This window comes from Cebus imitator, unplaced genomic scaffold, assembly GCF_001604975.1.
Source record: "Cebus imitator isolate Cc_AM_T3 unplaced genomic scaffold, Cebus_imitator-1.0 Scaffold176, whole genome shotgun sequence".
Classification (NCBI taxonomy): domain Eukaryota; kingdom Metazoa; phylum Chordata; class Mammalia; order Primates; family Cebidae; genus Cebus; species Cebus imitator.
The window spans coordinates 163,007-185,808 of NW_016107491.1; the positions used below are offsets into that span (position 1 = coordinate 163,007).

At 31.5% G+C, this 22,802-nt stretch overlaps 1 protein-coding gene across 22 annotated transcripts in view; it reads right to left on the reverse strand.

Annotated features, from left to right (window-relative positions):
• Positions 1-12,507: 12,507 nt before the first annotated feature.
• Positions 12,508-22,802, reverse strand: part of GULP1 (GULP PTB domain containing engulfment adaptor 1) — a 288,807-nt gene continuing 278,512 nt past the window's right edge. For 18 of the 22 annotated variants that reach the window (XM_017545039.2, XM_017545022.2, XM_037744474.1 and 15 more), the window contains 2 exons: positions 21,848-21,942; positions 12,508-14,427 (listed from right to left, as the gene is read on the reverse strand). In XM_017545039.2, coding sequence (XP_017400528.1) covers positions 14,356-14,427; positions 21,848-21,942 — 167 coding nt within the window. In that variant the 3' untranslated portion in view covers positions 12,508-14,355. Of the gene's footprint in view, positions 14,428-20,052; positions 20,064-21,847; positions 21,943-22,802 lie in introns of all 22 variants that reach the window. The other 4 variants (XM_017545041.1, XM_037744480.1, XM_037744477.1 and 1 more) reach the window with 1 other exon arrangement.

The following is a 22,802-nucleotide window of genomic DNA, read 5'->3' on the forward strand; positions in this document are numbered from 1 at the left end:
ACTCTGCATAGGTGTCATTACCAAGAGCAATCTGCAGTGAAACACCTGTATGCAAATATCCATCTCAGTGTCTATTTCTTAGGGAACCCATCTTGTTACATTATTATATCTTAATTTCTTTAGCATATATTAAAAATACTAAGCAGAATTTCCCTGATGTCAACCTGTCTCTCACTTCCCAATGCCCCACTTTCAAAAGTGCAAGTCTTCCCCTGGGTGCTCCTGCTTGGAGTTACCCCAGGCCTTTATGCCATGCTTTCTTCCTAGGATTCTAGAGCAGTGGGGTAATTCCCCATTGGTTTTAACTACATGTAAAAAGCTGCTGCTAGTTTATCATTTTTCCTGGTTGTGAATATTCATGAAATCTCTCTTAAGTGATGACTCAAACTTAGCAGCCTCAAGTGTATTCATTGTTTTTATTTTCTCTGATCTGAAGTCCGGTTTGGGGTGGTTTATTCCACATCTTCCATTTTGGGTACTCTATACTTTAAGAATTCTCAAGTTTTTGTTTTTACCCAAGCTTCCATATTTTTGCTAAAAAAAAAAAATTGCTGCTCAATTTTGACTTCATGCAAGAAAAGCAGCTCAGTGGTTTGAACCCTCTGAGAGTGCTTCAAACAGGTTTTTAGAAAGCTATATGAAATTCATTCAAATATTCATTGTTCCTTTATTAGCCAGATCCCACATTGACTAAAATATTTAAAAATGCTTCTGTTACCTCAATTAAAATTAGTCAACTATTTTTCTCAGATCACAATTACTTTTGAGTAAATATGTATTTTCAAGATACGAGAGCAAAACATCAAAGAATGATGAAAAGATAGGTGAAAATAGAACTGTAAATCAGGCAAGAGAGCTCATAAAAAAACACATGCTTACTAATAACCTTCTATTTATAGCAGTACTGTGCTAGACACTGAAAGTGATGCAAAAAGTATACTTTGTAGCAGTTTAGTAAACGGCTTAGTAACTACATAGAAAGGCAGAAAATAGCACATAAAATGGCAATAAATATAAGAATTCAATAAAATCCAATTAGAAGTAGATAAAACTATATGAATGCATGAAGAGATTTACCAGTAAAAGAGAAAGAATTTGTACTTGTAAAGAAAAAAGCACTAGAGTCATGGAAATCAAATACTCAGATTTTCAAGAGGGAAAAAAGATAAGGAGTGTATATTCAGGACAAATACAATTACTTCCTGCCCCTTAAGCCAAATACGGTGACTTCCTACTCCGTCTTGCTTCCATGCCAAATGAAGCAAAATTGGACAAAAACTCTGTTCACAGCCATTTACCGTTCAGCATATCTGAGCTGCCCAAGTACTCATATTTTCTAAGAATTTTAGCCAAGTTTGGTTTTGGTTTGAATTCTTCCTCGAGATGAATTTCAAACCATAGAAAAAGCACAGAGTTTTTGGCTTACCAGTAAGACAACCTGGGTTATACTTTGTGGGACTCTTGGTTCTCTAGCCATGCTCAGCACAAAGGCCTCTGGCAGACACAGGCCCATTTCAAAAGCCATGCTAATGGCTGTCATGGCAGGGGAAACCCTTCCTTAGACCAATATTACTGTTTTCAGTTATGTAGGTCTTGCTATGATTTATTTAGTTCTAGACAAACTGTCCTGGAAAGATTAACACTCACTTTCATGAACAATATCATATAGAGCAAACAGGCAGCTAAAAATTGCAGAATATTTTATGGAGCAGAAAAATAAAATTATTCTGAAAAAGTGTATCAAAACTATATTTAATCATGTCATTTGATATTTTTAAAATAGTAAAATAAATACAAGGTTCTAAGACTTTATTAGCTGAGCCATTAAGACTCTCATTTCTATAACAGCAGCTTTACATTCATTTGGTGTTTATAATAATAGCTGTCATTTATTCAGTACCTAATTTTAAATGCTTTCCATACTTTCACCTTGTCTTTAATTTTATGACGAAATATTGCTCATATTTTCTTGGTAAGGAGTTGGAGGTATAAAAATATTATGTTACTTTTCTAAAGTCACAAAGTTAGTAAGTTTTGGAGGCATTTAATAAGTATCATGGATTATATTACTGATGGCCAACTTTTTGTTTTCCTCCTTGTACTGTTTTACTTTGTATCCTTTTTCTGCTAAACTCAGGAGTATGCATGTGACTTACTCTGGACAACAAAATGACATGTCTTCACCGCTGAGAAGAAGTGATATGTGAAGCTGCCAAGCAGAACTGCTGAGTCAGCATGTGGCTTGCCATGCTTTTTCTCTTTACCACAAGCTCAGTAATGCCGCAGTTAGGGACAGCTTTTTTCACTTGGTGTAGAGCTTACTTGGAAGAGAATAGCAATAACTCAGAATGAATTTGTAGTGTGAGTGAGAAATAAACTTCATTGTTAGCCTCTGGTATATGGAGGTCATTTGTTGACACAGGGTATCCTTGTCTGACCTGGCCTGGAGTAGTTTCCTCAACAGAATCAACCGGTAGAAGTCACTGTGACCTAAATTAAAAGGCCTTTCCATGACCCTTATATTAATTCCTCCTGAGTTGTTCAAGTACTAAAATCTGATATCACCAACAATTAAAATCTTCTTGAGGGAAGATATAATGTGTTAAGTTTATAGTTTCATATTTCCCTGCACAAATAAAATTGATCTACTCAAAATATTTTTGTGGCATCAGCTGTGAATAAGTAAAATTTAATTCATTTACTTTTAGCAGCTTTACTTTTTCATTTTTAATCTATGACCACACAATGGTATATAAATGTCTTTTTCTCTACACAGCTGTAAGCATATTAAGTACCATATGTATTTATTTAACTTCCCAAGGTGCTTTTATTTTCCCTTGGAAGACAGTGAACTACTTTTGAATTGAAATAGACAGAATCTTTGGAACAGTATTGTAAAATATCATTTTTTAATGTTTGGAACTTTAAAAAAATCTAATATTTCTATTGCTTTCCTATAAAATTAATGCCTACTCAATTCTTGTTTGATTATCACCACTTCTTTATTTCTGAGTCTACAGTTCTCCTCTAGGTTTTAGACTAAACAGGCTTTTCTTCTAGTGGTAGGCCTAAAGAAAATGGGCATTTCTCCAGTTAGTTTTATTATTCTTGTAGCTATATTTTAAAAAATATCTCGAGTTCTATGTTAATAAAAAACTTTAATCAGTAAACACTTATCTCTCAAGTAGTTGGTAACATTTTTACAATAAACTTTTTGAAACTTCAGAACAGTTTTAGGTTTACAGAAAAATCAAAAAGATTATACAGAGATACCATCACTAATACTGATGCATTATAATTATTGACAAAAGTCTGTAATTTATTCAGATTTCCTTAATTTTGCCTAATTTCCTCATACTGTTCCAGGATTCCATCAGCATGCCATATTACATTTAGTAATCATGTCTTCTTAGGATCCTCTTCGCTCTGACAGTTTCTCAGACTAACCTAGATTTTGATGGCTTTTACAATTTTCAGTAGTAGTCGTCAGCTCTTTTGTAGAATGCTCTTCTATTGGGATGTGTCTGATAATTTGTTTTTCTTATCATTAGACTGAATTTATGGGTATTGGAGAGGAAGTCTTCAGAAGTAAAGTGCCATTTCATCATATCATATTAAGAGCATATACCATCACTATGATCGATAGTTCATCAGGCTTCTACACCGCAAAGTTAATTTTTTCTCCCTTTAGCATTGTACTCTTTTCACATTGTATTGTACTTGTCTATACATAGTCTATGCTTAAGGAGTTATGAGTCATGCTTCACCACCTTGGTGGCAAAGTATCACATAAATTATTTGGAATTCTTCTGTATGGAGATGTATCTTTTCTCCTCAATTTATTCAACCATTTCTTTATATCAATATGAACTCATGGATAATTATTTAAAAACTTGGGTTATAAACCAATGCTACCATTTTTGTTGTTCAGATTGTTCCATCTTTATACAATAGAAGGTTTCTTGGTTGACTTCTGTGTTTCTTTGGCATATACCCAGCATTGTATCATTTCTTATTTCTTTTTCTTTAAGCAATCTCTTATTTTCAGATGCTATGTGATACTCCAAACTCATCTCATATATTTTCTTGCCCAAACCTAGAAACAGCCTATTTTCCAAAGAGCAGATTTGTTTCTTTTTTTCCATTACCACAAGTGAGAGTTCCTGTTGCTACACATCCTCTCTAGCAATTTTCAGCCTCTTGAATTTTATCAAAATATTATTATACAACATGGAAGTTAATTAAGAAAAGACTAATATAATTAAGAGTAGCCAATGTCCTAACATTTTATATTTTTTCTTCTGACATTTGTTCATCCAAGTAAGTTGCCTCAAAGTTAATTTCAGGACATTTTAACATTCATTACTATGATAAACTCAACACATCATTAAGTTATCACTGTACTTGAATGTAATTTTTACCATAAAAAGAAGTGAGAACCAAAGTTACAACTAGCAAAGGAATATGCGTTAGCATATAGTATCTATAGGTTTTTTAAAAATTTAACACAGAACATAATCCATAGTCTATCATATGATCAACACAATACAGTTCACATGTGGCTAAACTTTAAATCTCAGTAGAGAAATCCCCTGTTCATTAAATTTAATAATAATAGTGCAATGTATTTTACAATAATTTAGAATTTACAGTACATTTTTACTCATTTGTCATTAATATTGACAATAATTTTGATATTAACAACTTTTTAAATTTTTAGATAAACATTTTTCCTATATTTTTTGTCTAATTAAACAAATGTTACCTTCTGTTTCTTGGCATGAGGATTTTAAAAACAATTTGATTTTCTTATTTTCATTTGTCAAAATTGTTTGATTGTCTATAAAGTAATGTGGAATATTAGAGAAACAGAACTATTTGTTTCTATAGGAAAACGTCTACACATTGTGGAGTTCAGGATATTCACCTGAAATACTGTTTAGTATTGCACTTTTGCATGTGTTGGCATGAAAATCATGATATGGGTAATCAGAAATTTCTATTAAATAATTCACACCATTTTATGTACGTTATGAAAAACTCAAAGGGGAGCAGAATAGTAAATCCCTTCATCACAGGACAGATTATTTCTGCTCTACAAAATTAACTCAGTGAAAGATAATGCATAAAGCTTCCTGGCATTAATAGCCCATATATAGAACCAAATTAGTAGGCCATCAAAAAGAACATCCTTAAATAAGTAAAATCATTTTTTAAAAGTATCATGTATAGAAAATCAGCATTGTGTAGCATTATGTTAAGAAGGGGAAAATCATTTTGAAATTTGTCTTAATAAAGTCAATACAAAAGTATGTCTTATAAAAACATCACACACACACACACACACACACACACACACACACGGAAAGAAAAGGAGTACACGGAAACTAAAAAAAGTTACATGTAAAGAACTCATTATAAATTAGTGAAAATCTAAATACTTTTTCTTCTTTAGGAAAAAATACTTTGTTAAACACATCAATATTGGATTTATAACATTTAGCATAGTTAAGAAGTAGTATTAAAATAGTAACATTTCTCAACCAAAGATTGTATGTCAACTTAAAATGTACTTTAGTTTTTGTTTGTGTCTTATATTTGAAGTTCAAACAAAAGCTCAAAAGATAGTGTTCTGTCTGACTTTTATCCTGAATCTGTCTATAGTATTGCTATAAATATTAAATAGAAACTTTAAAAATCACACTTTTGTATATTCATAATTGCCTTGGCTCTAGGTCATATTAATTCACAATTATTATGAAGTATCAAGAAAGTTAAGACTAACTTATGAAAATGCCTGGACAGTTATGTAGTATGCAATGAGAAAAATGTTTCTGTATTGTGACCTATATATGCTGACATATATTCTACACAAAGAAAGATTTTCATATTTTATGAGCAAAATTCATTTAGGTGGAATAGATACATTCATCTGCAAACCCCAGCTTGATTAAGTATTTTACTGATTGTGCTTGTAACTGTCTTTCATTTGAATCTCTGTATCTAAGAAAAATGTAATTAGGAAATGCTGTTTAAACTGTCTACTTTAAAACCACACTACTGTAGTTTGATAATAACCCTTCTATATTATGCTGATCTGTAACTTTTAAAGCCATATTTTTAACCCAAGTAGTTGGCATCATTTCTATAGCAATGAATTTCTTCTGGGAAGTCTGACTGCCGTGATTAGTGGTTTGACTCCAGTATTTCCAACTTACTGCACTAAGTTCCCACTGATGTACTTGTGGTTTCACATATACCAAAGAATATTCTATGATGAGTGCTGGATGAAAAAGATTGTTCATCTGACAATAATCTTTCTGGCCACATAGACATACCACAGTATCTATCAGTATCTTAAATTTTGGCAGTCATAGATAAACACTATTCTTGCCAATATATATTTATTATTTATACAATTTTCCTTTGATGATTTTGCCTTTAGGAATTGAAATTTTTAAAGAATGTGCGTCTAAATGGTTTTCAAAAAGAATATTCCAAGCTCTTTTAATATTTGGCTTAGAGAAAATTCAAAAATCACATTTCTAGAAACTTCAGTTCTGTGCATATACTTATGGAGAGAGAGAGACTTCTCACTGGAAAGGGAGCATAGTTCCAGCGGAGAAGTAAGCAGGGTGCAGACATTTCAATTGCCCCTTCAGAATATGTGCAGTTGAAGGACTTAAAAGAATTAGTGAAGGACAATTACTTGTTTTTTCTTCCACTGTATACCCACTCAGGAGCATAGATGCCAGTTGGTATAAAAGGATCTCATCAGAGAAATCTTTTAACATAAAGCATCTGTCTTAAGTATTAAATATGTGATTTCAGTTTTCCTCTTGAATACCATCACAGCTGACCTTTTGAAACAGAACTGAAGTTTCTCTCTGCTTTAAATTGTTCATTCTCATGAAGAACAATAATGAATTAATGCATTTATTTTAATCTTGGTTGGCCTTTCTTAAGAGCAAGCACATTCCAAAATAGCTCTCTCGTTCCTTAAATCCTAGATTGTTTCATTTTACTATCCGAAATGAATTCATTATTATAATTTTACTGCTAATTCTTAAAGAAAAAGATCACTGGCATTTGATGCAAGTTATGTATATGAAATAAAAATACTGTTGAATGGACTGATAAAAATAAAAATGATGAAACAGTTTTTTCTTTATTGTTCCATTTATTTTGTTTTGTTTGTTGTTAGACAATTTTCATGCATAGCATTTTTGAACATTTTTGTCCAATTCTCCTTTGATTTTCAAACTTTTAGTTGGGGAACAGTGCAGGAAACAATCTGGTTTTGATGGAATCCCAAATTTTTGTGAGTGTGTGTGTGTTCTAAATAAACTCAACTAGGTCATATGACTCATGTGCTTTCCATGGTCTCATTGACTTTATTTTCTGTCTAGAAAGTATTTAATAAATCTTATTTAATTAGATGGATATTCTTTATTGCTTCTTTACCAAAAGAAAGTTGAACTGTTTGTTAATAAGAAAGTACTGTCTATGTGTCTTTCTTTCTATAAATTATTTCCTAAAAAGTTGTAGAGTTTTGATCAATTTGCATAACATAATAAAAACTTGAGCCGTTTGTGGTTTACAGAGCCAGCTGTTTTCTCTAGCTTCAGCTCTGTGATTAAGGATTAAGGAAAGGATGCAAAATGATGAGAAAGTCACAGGGCAATTGCTGCCTTTGGAAGATTTAACGGCATGCTGAGAATTTTTAATATTCTCTGCATTTCTCTTCTTTTATAGTTAAAACAAACAAGAAAGACTTGACCAAAAAAAGCCATTCAAAGAGTATAACTCAACATTTCAAAGGCAAGTTTTATCTGAATCTATTTCAAGAAAGTATTCTAGTATTCATATTCACAAACATTACAAAACCTAAACACATACAGGCAGCCTCCTGCAAAACCCAAGTATAGAACAAATTCTCTGTGAATCTAAACATTTCTATCCATGTGAGTACATGTAAGAATACTTGGGTTTTGATACTTCAATGTATCAAAAAATACTGAATTTTTTTGGCTGGAATTTTTAAGGTTTAATATTCACTTGGAAAGAGGAGGAGCCTTGGAATTCTTTTGAGACATGCCATATTCATCATGAAGTCATCCTGAAAATGTGGCAGCCAATAACATTTTTGTAGAGAAACACAGGCTCTATTTTACAAGTGTAAATATCTGCTGAGGTCTGTCTTTAAACATGTACCTAAGAGTAGGAAAGGTTGAGAAAGGAGAGAATCATGCTTTTCCCCTGCATTTAACTTTGATTGTCATGAAGGGAAATATTTTACACAAAATATTTTGTGGAAATATTTTATGTAAAACTTTCTACAACACAGAGATTCAAAAGATGGAACAGTTTTGTGATTGTTCCTGTCCCTTTTTACAGGACTATTATGATCTCTAATTCTGAGCGAGGTACACTATTTACTTAGAAGCCATTGATTCAATATTTATTTACAACTAGTAGGCAAGTTAAATAATGTAAAATACACGATTCTTCTGGTAATTTTTTAAAGTCTTAGGTTTATTTGGCGGAAATTTCTTCCTTTCTTTATGCCAAGAATGGCTAATGTTTGTGAATGTCAAGTGACATAAAACCCCGTTGCATGTATTTCCCAATGTCAAAGGAGGTTGAACTAATGCCGTAAGCAAAGCTTCAACATCAAATCATAGAGTGTTAACAATTTAGTTCAACAGTTCCTTGTAGATCAGACTTTGTTCATCATAAGTAATCTTTTTAGAAGTTACTTAAAAATTCAAGAACTATATGGTTTTGAAATTTACAAACTCAAGTGATTCCAAGGAAGGAAGATTTGTTTTTCTATTTGCCATTGGTGGCTGCAAGTAATAAAACAGTAACCAGCTTATTTTTAGCTATTTTTCTGTTTAATTCCTTTTATGTAGAAAAGACAAAAACTGCAGGCATTATGAGGAAACTAGGGGAGATTAAAGAGAAATCACTGTAGAAACAACTTTTCAGATAACTGCATGGTTCTAAATACTCCCTGGGCCAAAGATGGTCCAACTTTTCTGAAAAATGAAGAGGTCAAATATGTGTATATAGCCACTTTGCCAAGTGTGGGTAAGTTGATATCTATGAAGATTTATGAATATTCCTCACTACCTGTCTCCTCCATTCCCTGTACTGCCTAACCTTACTCAAGTTTATTTTTCTTTAATTAAAGCAGCTACTAAGAATAAGATACATAAAGAATTAAAGGAAGTATGTGTGTGTGTGTGTGTGTGTGTGTGAGAGAGAGAGAGAGAGAGAGAGAGAGAGCGAGAGACAGAAAGAAATTAGTATTTAATGAAAATGCATGAAAATCTAACTGTATATACTCCTGACACACAATTGCCTATTTATCTAATGATACTGATAGTAAACAACTGATTTTGAAAAGTATATAAAAAAGAAAAACAGACACAAAACAGGAAAATAATGACAATTTTAAATGGTTCCTAGAATTATATGATCTTTTTCAAGCATAAAATTCTTTTATTTTTTTCCTTTCAAAACGTAGCCAAGAAGCAAACATCTATCTTTGCTTTCTTTGCGGGAAAGAGCCAGTGTCTGGATGAGTTCCAGGCCATCCAGACAGCTATTTCAACTGGAACAAGTGACCTTTGGAACAGACTAGAACATAATAGCCTAGCCAGACAGAGGGGAGGGAGTAGGCAATTGGGAAGGACCCCAACATATTCTTCTGAAAGCTCATTTGAAATAAGAGGACAATAAAAAGTTAAGAACAGAAAAATGAACTTAAAAATACTTCAAACCAGTAAAATCTGTGACCACAATATGGGAATCAAGAAAAGTTACAGTGTGAGTTTTTAACTGTCATTTTTTTAATATACTTGCTTACTATATATACTTCTTCAACCCCTTGAGCACAGGCCCTGTCCCTTAATTACATAACATTCATGTTTGAGTCTTCATAGCCTCTTTGACGTTCAGTAACCATTATTTTGTTTTTCCTCCATCAGTTGGGCCAGACTAGTCTATGATTCTATGGTGATTGTCAGACAAACTTCAACAATTACCAAGAGCTTTACTTAGCAAATTATTGCTACAATAGAATTTAAAATAATAATAAAGAGTTTATTGAAAATAAATAGTGGTTATCTTCTCTCAACATTTATTTGAAGACATGTTGTTTTTTTCCAAGAGAACATAAAAAATATAAGTTCAGATAATTAGCAAGAAGCATCTAAATAATTATTCAATCTTTTAATGAATGCTATGGACAAAGTGTTGTACTTGGTACCAAAGAGGAAGGATGTGAAGGCAAGCCTTCCTTCAAAATGGTTGAAAAATACATAGCAAAAATTTTAAAAATGTTTTATTAAAAATACAAAAGGAAAGATATTTCTTAGACAATGTGTTATTTATTTTTACAAAACACATTAATTATCATAAGTTGATTATTTCCAAGGTACTGAGAAAATATTATGAGATTTCAGAGTATTCTTTCATAGAGATCTTTGTTATTCCACTGAATACTGGAGAATGCTTTTAAGAAGACAACTTCTATAGCTTCTAGTCAGGTCTTCTTTAATGGAAACATAAACTTTTAAAAGTCTTAATGAATATTCTAAGGTGTCTATAGAATCACTTGAAAACTAGAAGATTTGGTTCAATGAATTTTGTATATAGATCTGAATGAATGCCAAAAATGTAGCTAAGGTAAAGAAACTAAATTGTTACAAAATTTGTGTTACATAGTCTTGGTGGTATTATTAACTGACAAAAAGCACAATGTTAATGATACAGAAATAAGGAATTTGGTTATTTCAATTTATCATGTACTGTTAGAAAAACGAGAAGTGCGCCTTTAAACTCGACTCCTTCTTAAGCATGCCATTTTTTGTGCATTATTTAACTCTGATTTTGGAAGTACTACAGTACTCATTAGAAGCTAAGAAGTAAAGCAGAAAAAAATGAATCCAGAGAAAGACAATGCTATCTGCTACTTAAATAATATTCATATTTCTCAGATTATATTTTGAAAGCAAAAAAATAGATCATAAATGACTTTAGGAGATGGTGTTCTTGCTAGCTTGAGAAAATCCCACTTGGAATTCTAGAGAAATTATGCTTTGGGGGAAGGGGTTTCATTAGTGGATTATCATGGACCATAACAACAAAAGGTCAAAACATGAAATAAATATACAAGAATTAAGGTTTGTGTCAAATTAAGGTTTGTGAGACGGACATTAGAGGGGGGAGATCTTAAATATTTATCTAAAGTCATATAGGAAGAAGACACTTTCTGCAGGGGTCCAAGGGCAATTCCAACCATGACTGTCAAATTAATGAGCTCTCTATAAAGGGTGTAGTTTAGGTGGAGTCTGAAATTCAGTTGTCAAAATTGAGTCCAAGATTCTTCAAGTAATTTAACAGAGGATGAAGCCCAAAATCATGAGTAAATATTGAATTTGGAAGTATATGTGGAAACACTGGAATAGAAAAACATTAACAGCCAGTTTTTTCAGGGTTATGCTAAGTAACATAAAAACGAATAAAAAATATCACTATTTAGACATGCAACATATTATCTATCAGATATCCTACTGAAAATACATTCCCATAATATTATTGAAATTTTTTAGAAAAGTCCAAATCCAAAATAAAAGAACAAAAAGAGATGAAAATCTTTTTGCCATTGGCCTGTCCTGATAAACTTCACATTGGCAGTCTGATATCTGACATCAGCTAGTACGAGGTACCCAGACTGAAACACACTTAAATATAAATATTCCCAGGGAAGTTTTTGGTTCACACAGTGCTGTAATACATATTGGCTTTTATTTATTAATTTACAGGCTTTCCATACTTTCCCTTTATGACAATAAACTGACTAAAATCAGGGATCCTGTCAATTTAATAATAGCTTTAACGTATCTGTTAGCAAACTTACTAGATGTTTTCTTATGCACAAAGTACATGTTATTCACATAAAGTGAGTACTAAATGAATTTTATTGAATGAATTGATGAATTGTTCCTTGGTGTTCAAAGGCTGTGTATGTGAGTCCCCTCTCCCCAAAATACTTAACATTATGTTTTAAATTGATTCAAAACTTCATGATTGCACCCTTAGTCATAACACACATTCTATTATCAAGTCCATCTTTATAAAACTATCAGCCTTTATATTATTGCTAAGTTAAAAAAGCCTCCAGTTATGAAATTGATATTTACATAATACAGTTTTTGCACTAGATGCTTCTGGTAAAAGGAAGCAAATCATGACCTCTCTCACCAGCAGGATCAGTTCACTGTTTTCACAACTGAATGATATTTGCTCATAAAGTTAAAATGTGTGTGGGCTGCAAGAAATGAAGTTAGAGGTAAAGTTCTTTATTTCTTCTTTGCCTTTCTCTCTCACTCTCTCCTTTTCTTTCAGCTCCATTTATGATCAAGAAAATCTGTTACATAATTAGCTTCAGAATGTGTCTATATTAATTAGAGATTGTTTAACAAATGAATTATGCAATTTAATTTATCTAAAATCATTTATTTTCAGGAAAACCAAACATATCATTGAGTTTACATAGAAATACAATTTTCAACCAGATCTTCATAAAAACGCACTGGAGAAATAATGACCGATTATGTACTATTTAATCATGCCAGTAGCAGAGTTGATTACCATTAAAAATTGGTAAAGTAACATATCTTAAGTGTGCAAATACCATCTTAGTACTCTATTGTGTTACCATTGATAATAAATGGCCACTAAATATATACCCATTACATAAATCTTTTTAAAGTACAATAAAAATACAAATTCTATCTGTTAAAAAAAGCCACTTATAAGGCTTCTAAACATCCTCATACAAATTCCAAAATACTATCTGACGAACAAAATTATAAAGACTCTTCCTTATGAAACATATATTTCCCTCTAAGTAAGGTACAACTTAGCAGATGAAAGAAACTAAACAAGAAGGCTCATATATACCATATAACATTATGGAAAAACACACAAATATATATTGCGTAAGCATATTTGATTTCTTTCCTAGTGAAAATGTACCTTTAACACTTGAAGAAAATTCCCATGAGTGAAAGATGAATCTATTTTTGAGGGCTACTCCTAACCTAAGTCACATTTTCATTAATTTAGTTTATTTATTTTATAATGTGATGAAACAAGTTAGAAATTTTGACCATACATTTTTATTTTACTGAGTACAAATTAGTCTGTCACATGTTTATCAAGAATGAAATGCAAGAGAATTTTACTGCTCATTTTCAAGACTAGACTGAGCAGCAACTAGGTTTTTTTGAAAAACTGAGATTTTTGACTTTAACAAAACAAATACAAATTGACTTTACCAAATAATATTGATAATTCATACAGAACAGGTGGTGCAGATTTTAAAGTATCAAAATAATAGGGTATCAGAAAATAAACTTTGGTGAAAAATATCTTCATCAAAGAAGAAAATATGAGAAGGGTAGTTCTTATGCAGTGAGGAGAAATATATTTGGTAAAGTAAATATGGGTAATATCACTGAAACTATAGATAGCATGTATTCCAAATGATTTTTAGGGAATATCAAATCAGATGATGCTTCGCCATTATAGTAATGTAACTTATCTCATTTGAAATAAAATTTAATTTTTTTTAATAAATAGCAAATTTTCATTTGTTCACTATCTTTATAAAACAAATTATGTATCTGGAGTATAACTGATCAAAACTAACATCACCTTGCATTTACTAATAAATACTCTAAATACATTTGGTTTATTATTGGAATTTATATCCTTATAATTTTACCTGCTAGGAATTAAGTGACCTTGTGGCACTATATTTAAAGTTTACCTTTTCCCAGTGATGTGAACAGTATTTATACATGAAATGATAACTGTCTAATGAATAGTAACATGTTTGTTAGTTTGAAAACAGAACATGTTTAGTTTGGCGTTGGTATATCTCTTCAGAATTTAAAAAGTTATCTATCATTAAGGTATGGCTTTTGGCAAATCATTAATAAACTAGAAATCTGGGAAAATGAATACAAAATCTCAAGATGCTAACTATATGGAACCCAGACACAAGGCAGATATTTGTATAATATGTCTTTCAATTATAATTCATCTACAATAGAAACAGAAAGGAACATAAAAGTATGATCTACTTTACAGGAAGTTGTTTTTAAAATAAAAATTACAGATCAATAGTGAGGGTGAGGAAATTTAACTGAAATAATTTTCAAAACATGAAAATATTCAAAAACATATTGGCACATGAATAATACCTATCTTAAAGTAATAATAAATGACGTGTATATAAACACATTTAACATGAGTCAGGATTTCTTGTTCTTGACATCAGCACCTACTGTCTAATGGGTCGAGACAAAATACTGTGCCTTCAAGAGTTAGTCCCATTTTGAACCCCTCCTGTAAAAGAGAATAAAATCATTAATATCAGAAATGCTCACAGTAAAATAAAATAAAATAAAATCAGTGAATAGAAAAGACTATGAACTGAAGTTGAAATATTCATGCTTTGATCAACTAATAAATAAGTTCATATCAAATGTTGACTTATTGAATTTTTATATAGATGTATAGCACTAGCAGTTCTTTTAGACCCCATTAACATTTTAATGTTTTAGAGATATGTGAAGTTAGCATGCATGAGAGACAGAAGAAAATACATAAAATTAGGTAGTTCGAAGATAAAGGTTTCTTTTTCAGAAAAGTCTAGTTACTACATCATTCTACTGTAGCTGAAATCTATTAGCTTTAAAAATGATTAATTTAAATATTATTAAGATAGGCTTCAAAATGATGAGAGGCTCAAGATAGCCTGATGATTTTCACCTTTTCTTCCTGGTTAGCCCTGACCAGAACCTTGGCAAAATATTTCTTTTAAATGCAATGCCATATCCTCTGTGGAACACACAACTGCAGACTACTTTGCCATGGAGAAAGCTTTCCCTACTAGTCTTGCTGTTGCTTATAGTGGACTGGCTTCTTTGACTTCTACTCTTCTTTGCATATTTTAGAAGTTAAGTTGTCTTTGATTTATTGAGTGTAAGAAACACAACTGCTATGAAACTGTTTATCCCCCAAGATTTTGAGTTAAAAGTTAATGGCAAAGGAGTCTGTCCTTCTCCACTCCCATCTCTTTCTTGCTCTCTCTCTCTTTTTTTCTTTTTCTTTTTTTTGGCATAAGATAATTGAACTGTGGGCCATCTCCAGTCTTACCACCTCTTCCCATTCCTAACCTTTCTTGTAAATCTATACACATTGGCCTACAAAAAGATGAAAATCACAGACTCGCACTGATCAATGAAAGTGGAGGTTATATTGTAGGTCTCCTTTTAGATGCAAATGTGGTAGTGCTCCATACAAACTCTACCTTTTTTTTTCTTACTATCAGAACTGAAATGTTTCAGAAAGGTAATTTGTCATTTGGAGTGGCCACATGACACATTATTGGCAAATAATATGTAGATAGCAGTGTATTTCTAAAGAAAACAAAATGTCTCTCAAAGGGAACGATTGGTTTTCATTCACCTCTGCTTTGGATGTTTTATTTAATTAGACTGACTATATCTACCTGTAGATTAGCTAATTGTGTATCATTTTGCATACCCCAAATTACTATTATTTAGAATAAGTATGTAAATGTTCTTATCTTTGTAAAACTCCAATATAAACATCATCATATAGAGGAGAAAAGTAGTTATTAAGCTGCACAATGTAATCATTGTGAAGGTTTTTAAAAATGTCTTTCCAGTACTTAGAAAGAATTTTTATTTAGTTGAGTAAATATGAGAGTACATATCATTATTTTTAAAAAATCTGTTCTTATCACAAAATAAATTTTGCCATATTTATTTATGTTTTTCAAACACCCAGCAAATACTTAGAAAAATAAATTTTTTAAACTGAAATACTGTAAATAAATTTTTCTTTAAATTATTTTATTAGACTATCTGAAGCTCTGTGTATTATGTCAACTGGTAGATTATGAATGGTAGGTATATGATACATCGATAGATAATGATAACTAGAAAGAGAGTTATGTGTGGAAATGTTTGATACCATACAGCACTTTTAAATTTTATCAGTTCATTCTGACAGTAAACTAGTGTCACTTCAATTACCCTGAAAATACTATTTGTCAATGTGTTATCAGACACAGAAAAGCAGAATAGAATAGAATAGCCATCAAAGTAAAATAGAGGTCAATTACCATTTTAATAATAACCTGTTAGTATATCACTTACAATAATATCTATCTCCATATTCACTTTTTTTTGAGATGGAGTTTTGCTCTTGTTGCTCAGGGTGGAGTGCAATGGCACAATCTCAGCTCACTGCAACCTCTGTGTCCCCGGTTCAAGCGATTCTCCTGCCTCAGCCTCCCCGAGTAGCTGGAATTACAGGCATGCACCACCATACCTGGCTGATTTTTTTTATTTTTATTTTTAGAGATGGGGTTTCTCCATGTTGGTCAGGCTGGTGTCAAACTCACAACCTCAGGTGATTTTCTCGCCTCAGCATCCCAAAGAGCTGGGATTACAGGCATGAGCCACCACACCCGGCCTCTCCAAATTGATTTTTTGAGGATCCTTACATATTATAAGGTTTCTTGATTTTCTTTCTTCCTAAGATAAAATTTCCCGCACATTTCCTGATCTTCTTCATAAGCCCCACTTTGCAAATCACAATTTAATAAACTCTGAATCATTCTATATTCTCTTAAGCTTCAAACCTCTTAATAAAAATGAGGCTTTATTCACTTATGCGATGATGGGAATTATCATAAGCTAATGTCACACAAAAGAATGATTAAATAATTAAAATATTCACCATATGCTTTTTACATGAAATATTTTGATGAATTTTCTTATTTTGAAATGGAAAAGCATATTAAGGAAAGAAAAGCCACTACATTTTAAAGTATGTCTTTTTTTTCTATCTACAGATGTTTAAAAATGATTTTAATAATAATGTCAATACCTATACATTTATGCCATATAACTTTCTTATATAAGTATTATATTACATATACATAGTTTTCTATCTTCCCCTTTTCATCTTTGCAGACCCTGATTATTTTAAATTCCCACAAAACTAATTTATTATGACTATATAAAATATTATTAATTTTTATGATGATTGCTTCCCAGCATTTTAAAATTATGAATAATGTTGACTAGGTATTTTTATTTATAGAGCTTGAACACATTTATAATTATTTTTTCCTCACAATAGATTACTTTAAAGTTTTGATATCAAATAAAAATAAAAGATTAATAACAAGTTACTGTTTAAAGAGATTGCTAGGCCAGAGTTACCTCTAAACTAACTCTGACCTGGCAATAATTTAGAGTGTTTATTTTATCACACTTTCACTTGTATTGTTTGATTATTAGTTTAAAAACATCTTCTAGATTAAAATGGCATTTACAGTTCTTTATTTGATTTGTACGTTTACTTTGATTAGACAGAACATGTCTACATATGTGTAAGCCACTTGTGATCTTCTTTTGCAAACTGGCACTTTTTTAATTTATCTGTTGATTCTTTAGTTTCCTAGTTATTTGTCTAATTGCTTTAATTATGTATATGTAATGTATTTATATATTTTTAGACAGCAAATTTTTTAAAAAACGGATACTATATGTCAATACTTATCTTTTCCTTATAAAATTTTCTTTCTAATTTAAAGTCTGATAAATATTCAATAGTACTCTAAATATTTTTAAATGTCTCCAGATTTTTTAGTTATTGCCATTCTAGCTGGCATGAGATGGTATCTCAATGTAGTTTTGATTTGCATTTCTCTAATAACCAGTGATGATGAACATTTTTTCATATGTTTGTTGCCTTCACATATGTCTTTTTTTGAAAAGTGTCTGTTCATATCCTTCATCCACTTTTGGATGCGTTTGTTTGTTTTTTTCTTGTAAATCTGTTTCAGTTCTTTGTAGATTCTGGATATTAGCCCTTTGTCAGATGGGTAGATTGCAAAAATTTTTTTCCCATTCTGTTGGTTGCTCGTTCACTCTAATGGTTGTTTCTTTTGCTGTACAGAAGCTCTGAAGTTTAATTGGATCCTATTTGTCTATTTTGCCTTTTGTTGTCATTGCTTTTGGTGTTTTAGTCATGAAGTCCTTGCCTATGCCTACGTCCTGAATGGTTTTGCCTAGGTTTTCTGAGGCAACAGATGCTGGAGAGGATGTGGAGAAGTGGGATCAGTTTTACACTGTTGGTGGGAGTGTAAATTAGTTCAACTATTGTGTAAGACAGTGTGGTGATTTCTCAAGGATCTAGAAACAGAAATTTCATTTGACCCAGCAATCCCATTACTGGGTATATACCCAAAGAACTATAAATTGTTCTATTATAAAGACACATACACACGCATATTCATCGTGGCACTGTTTACAATAGCAAAGACCTGGAACCAACCCAAATGCCCATCAATGATAGATTGGACAAAGGAAATGTGGCACATATACACCATGGAATACTATGCAGCCATAAAAAATGATGAGTTTATGTCCTTTGTAGGGACATGGATGAACCTGGAAACCATAATTCTCAGCAAATTGACACAAGAGCAGAAAATCAAACACTGCATGTTCTCACTCATAAGTGGGTGTTGAACAATGAGAACACTTGGACACAAAGAGGGGAGCATCGCACACTGTAGTCTGTTGGGGGGGCTACAGGAGGGATAGTGAGAGGGAAGGTGGGGAAGGGATAATGTGGGGAGAAATATCAGGTATAGGTGGTGGGGGGATGGTGGCAGCAAACCACCTTGCCATGAATGTACCTATGCAACAATCTTGCATGATCTGCGCATGTACCCTAGAATCTAAAGTACAATAATAAATAAATAAATAAATGTTGATTACTTCTGAAATTTATCTCGGCATTTGCTGTAAGTTTCAGCAGTACACTGATCTTCTCCCAGAGTATGAACGTGTTGACTTAACACTATTTGTGCATGCTTCTTTCATCCTTCGCAACCTTGCCATGCTTATTTTTCAATGTATTAAATTATTATAGCTCACATGGTACACCATGGGATATCAATACTATTCCACTTTTTTTCCTGTTGGTGATATATACTGGAAAATTTAAATTATGTCAAACCGAATAACTATATTATTGATTTCGAATAAATGTTTAATCTTCTAACTGCTTATACTGAAATATGGCTTAACATTTCTGCATAAATGCTTACAAGCCTGAGATGTTTCTGTGATTTCAAACTTAATTCAATTCCCTTAAAAATAGCTTAGTTACAATCTCTGTAAATGAAAGATGAAAACTAAATGTCTCACTAGGCTTATTAACACAATAGGTATTCACAACCCATTGTACTATATTAAGTTTTTATGTGATATGCAAAGATAAATATAGTTGCTAAATTGTGTATTAGATTCATTAGGCTAGCAAGATTAATAATAAAAGCTATCATAGGCTTTAGATGAAGAAAATATTATTTTACTTTAAAGTGACCTTGCAAGTAAATCTTGGACTAAAACAATCATGGCCAAGCATGGTGGCTCATGCCTGTAGTCCCAGCACTTTGGGAGGCCTAACTGGGTACATTGCTTGAGCCCAGCAGTTTGAGACCAGCCTGGACAACATGGTGAAACCCTGTTTTTAACAAAAAATGCAAAAATCAGCCATGTGTGGTACGTAGTGCACACTTGTAGTCCCAACTACTAGGGAGGCTGAGGAGGTAGAGGTTGCAGTGAGGCAAGATAATGCCACTGCTCTCCTGCCTGGGTAGGGTGATAGAGTAAGACTCTGCCTCAAGAAAAGAAAAAGAAAAAAATAAAGAAAGTAGACAATGCACTAGTGATTAAGTCATTGAAAAATAATCTTAAAATATGGTTTATGAAACCTCTTGAAACATAACTATCAGATTATCCTATAACCATATGAAGCTGTTGTTTGAATTTTTATAGAATAAAGTATGCAAGTTTTAAAGTTTCAGCTTTAAAAGTTGTAAGTTATTTAAAAATATGGTAAAAATAATATACCAACCATCTCTGGCGCTACCCACATGAAAGCAGTAAAGAATTAAGAAAGACATTAAAAAAATATTAGAAACAGCAAAAGCAAAACCACCACAGTTTAACATTATTTGACTATCATATCACAAAATACAGTGTGTCTCAAACTTGGTTCCAACAAAATCTAGAGATAGAGGTTTATCTTTGAAACTCATTAATGTTTTTTTCCAATTTTAGGAAAATCTAAAAAAATTGTATAAAAGTACTCTGTATGATCTGGGTAACCCTTGAGAATAAATACTACCACATCAATATTTGTCTTTATTACTACAAAAATATTAGTCCAAAGTAGTACATGTCCAATGGGTAAAAGTAATATAAAAGGAAAGGAATTTATTTCATATGAAATACAGCATTCTTGCTAAATTATCATGCACCATTTGAAAGTTTCATAGTATATGAAACATAGAAAAGAAGTAAGAAATCTGTTCCATCAGACAGAATACATGTTGGAATCAACAGATATTTGATATGTTGGTTTTAGTTTCAAAAAATAAGATCATCCATCCTGTACTGGTGTAATTTTGCTTTCATTTAATTTATAATTTATTGAGTCATAATTTTATAAAAACTAAAAGGACAAGTTGTTTATAACATTTTTGTCAAAATTTAAAAATTGTAAGTTAATACTAAGGATCCAAAATAATTTTTAATGTAAAGGGGAATTAAGAATCATTCAACTTGAGAAACACTGTTATAACAGAGTTTTTGAAAACCTGAAGGCAGATGTTAAGAAACTCAGCTTTTAAATTCAGGCATGTTACTATATCTAGAACAAAATGAACTCATGCACCACCTAGAAAATAAGACTGCTACACAGCTGGAGTCATAAATGAGTAAAAGCGCATTTAAATGAACTTTCTAAGAAGGATTGTAATTATCAGTGATAGACCAGAGTTCACCCATAATTGTTTTCTCAAGGAAGTGAGGCATAGAGAATGAATGTATTAACCCGACTAATAAACAAAAATACCTCCTTTTCCTTACTTTAGTTTCTTCATTGTCTCTTCTCAATCAGCTTCATATAATTGATGTCTGTCTGGATTCTACCATATATAAACTTTTTGATGAAAAATAGGATATAATAACTTCACCAAAATATAAAGGGCAAATATAAAGGGAAGACTTTATTTTAGTGTTCTTAAGACTATTTTTAAATAATGGTCCATAGTGCAAAGCTTTTAAAACTGATTTCTGCAAACTTCAGATCAATTTAGAACAAAAAAGTAAAAGGAAGAGAGAGAAATGAAAACCCAACTGGACCACATTCCTAAAGAAGTTGTCACTGGGTGTCTGCTTTTTAAATAAAAGCCCAAAAGTTATGAATTACAGCTACAATGCTTCTTTTCAGAGAGAATAATTTTAATCTTACAGAGATTTTCCCTGATCTTCTCATCTACAATTTTCAAATTCATAATTGTTAAAACTGAGATCAAATCTTATAAATCTAATTCAATAACTTTTAAACTCTGGATTTCAAAACAATGAACCATTAGAATCCATGCCACTTTGTATTAAAAAAAAAAAAAAAGATTCATCTTATTGCCATTGTAATTGAACCATTAAATAACCAACAACCTTATCCTTAGCATATGTAGGAGTATTTTTAGGACTAACTGTACATTATTATTTTTAAGTAATTATTTTAAGTGAGTTTTTATAGTGAAAATAATTGAAGGAAACCATAGTTTTGGTACATAACATCCTCTTTGTCCCAGATCAAAATGAAATAAAACACTTATCAGCCAATCTATTAAAATAATCACCTGCATCTCATCTAATTTTGATTGAATATCTGGAGGGAAATCTGCTGCTCCACAGTTAAATGGGTCAAAAGGTTCTGCTCCAAACAGGTCCCGTTCTAAAAAGAAGGAAATAATTTAGCAAATGAAATAAAAAGAAGTGAGCTGGAGTGATTTCAAAGGCAGGATTATATAAATGAATATTTACATAATCAAATGAGCCACTAATCCACACTTATACTGTATGTTGTTCTTTCCTGAGCTTAGACCAGTTAAACATTCGTAAGGAAGAAAAGATCCATTTTATATTAAAAAGTTTTGTTATAAAGAATTATTATCTAGAGAGGTTTCTGTGTTTTTAATGAAGATTTCTTAATATCAGATTCATCAAAGTGCTGCTAATTAATAAATTACAATATCTATATTTTACTGAAACAATTTAAATTTGTTAAAATTAATGCATTACTCATTGAGACTACCTTAATTCCATTGATTGATGCCTTGCAACACAATAGTAAAGCCATACATAGGACTAAGTAGACTTACAGATAGCTCTGCTCAAAGTTCATGCACTGTTCTCTCTCCTTTTATCCAGAGAAAATTTTAAAGCACTTGCCTCATGTAGTATGTAATGACATCACCTTTCTAGATAGCCACTATGAGATAGTTTCTTTAAAAATGCCTCCTATCCCAGAAATACATTTCTTTTTTAAAAGCAGCAGGGATGCAGTATCAAAAAGCTTTCTGTACATATATTCTAAAATACGCATTGCTACTTTTAATCACTAAAGGAATATCAAAGTTAAAATTGATGTTTGTCATTGATAGATGACAAAATTGATGTTTGTCACTGATAGATAAAATCTCATAAGATTGTCTCTTATGAGATTTTAAAATAAAATTCTTAAGAAATTCCTTGCCTCTGTATCAATTCAAATGTATCCTTAATTGGAAAAATATTAAATTATATATGAAAATT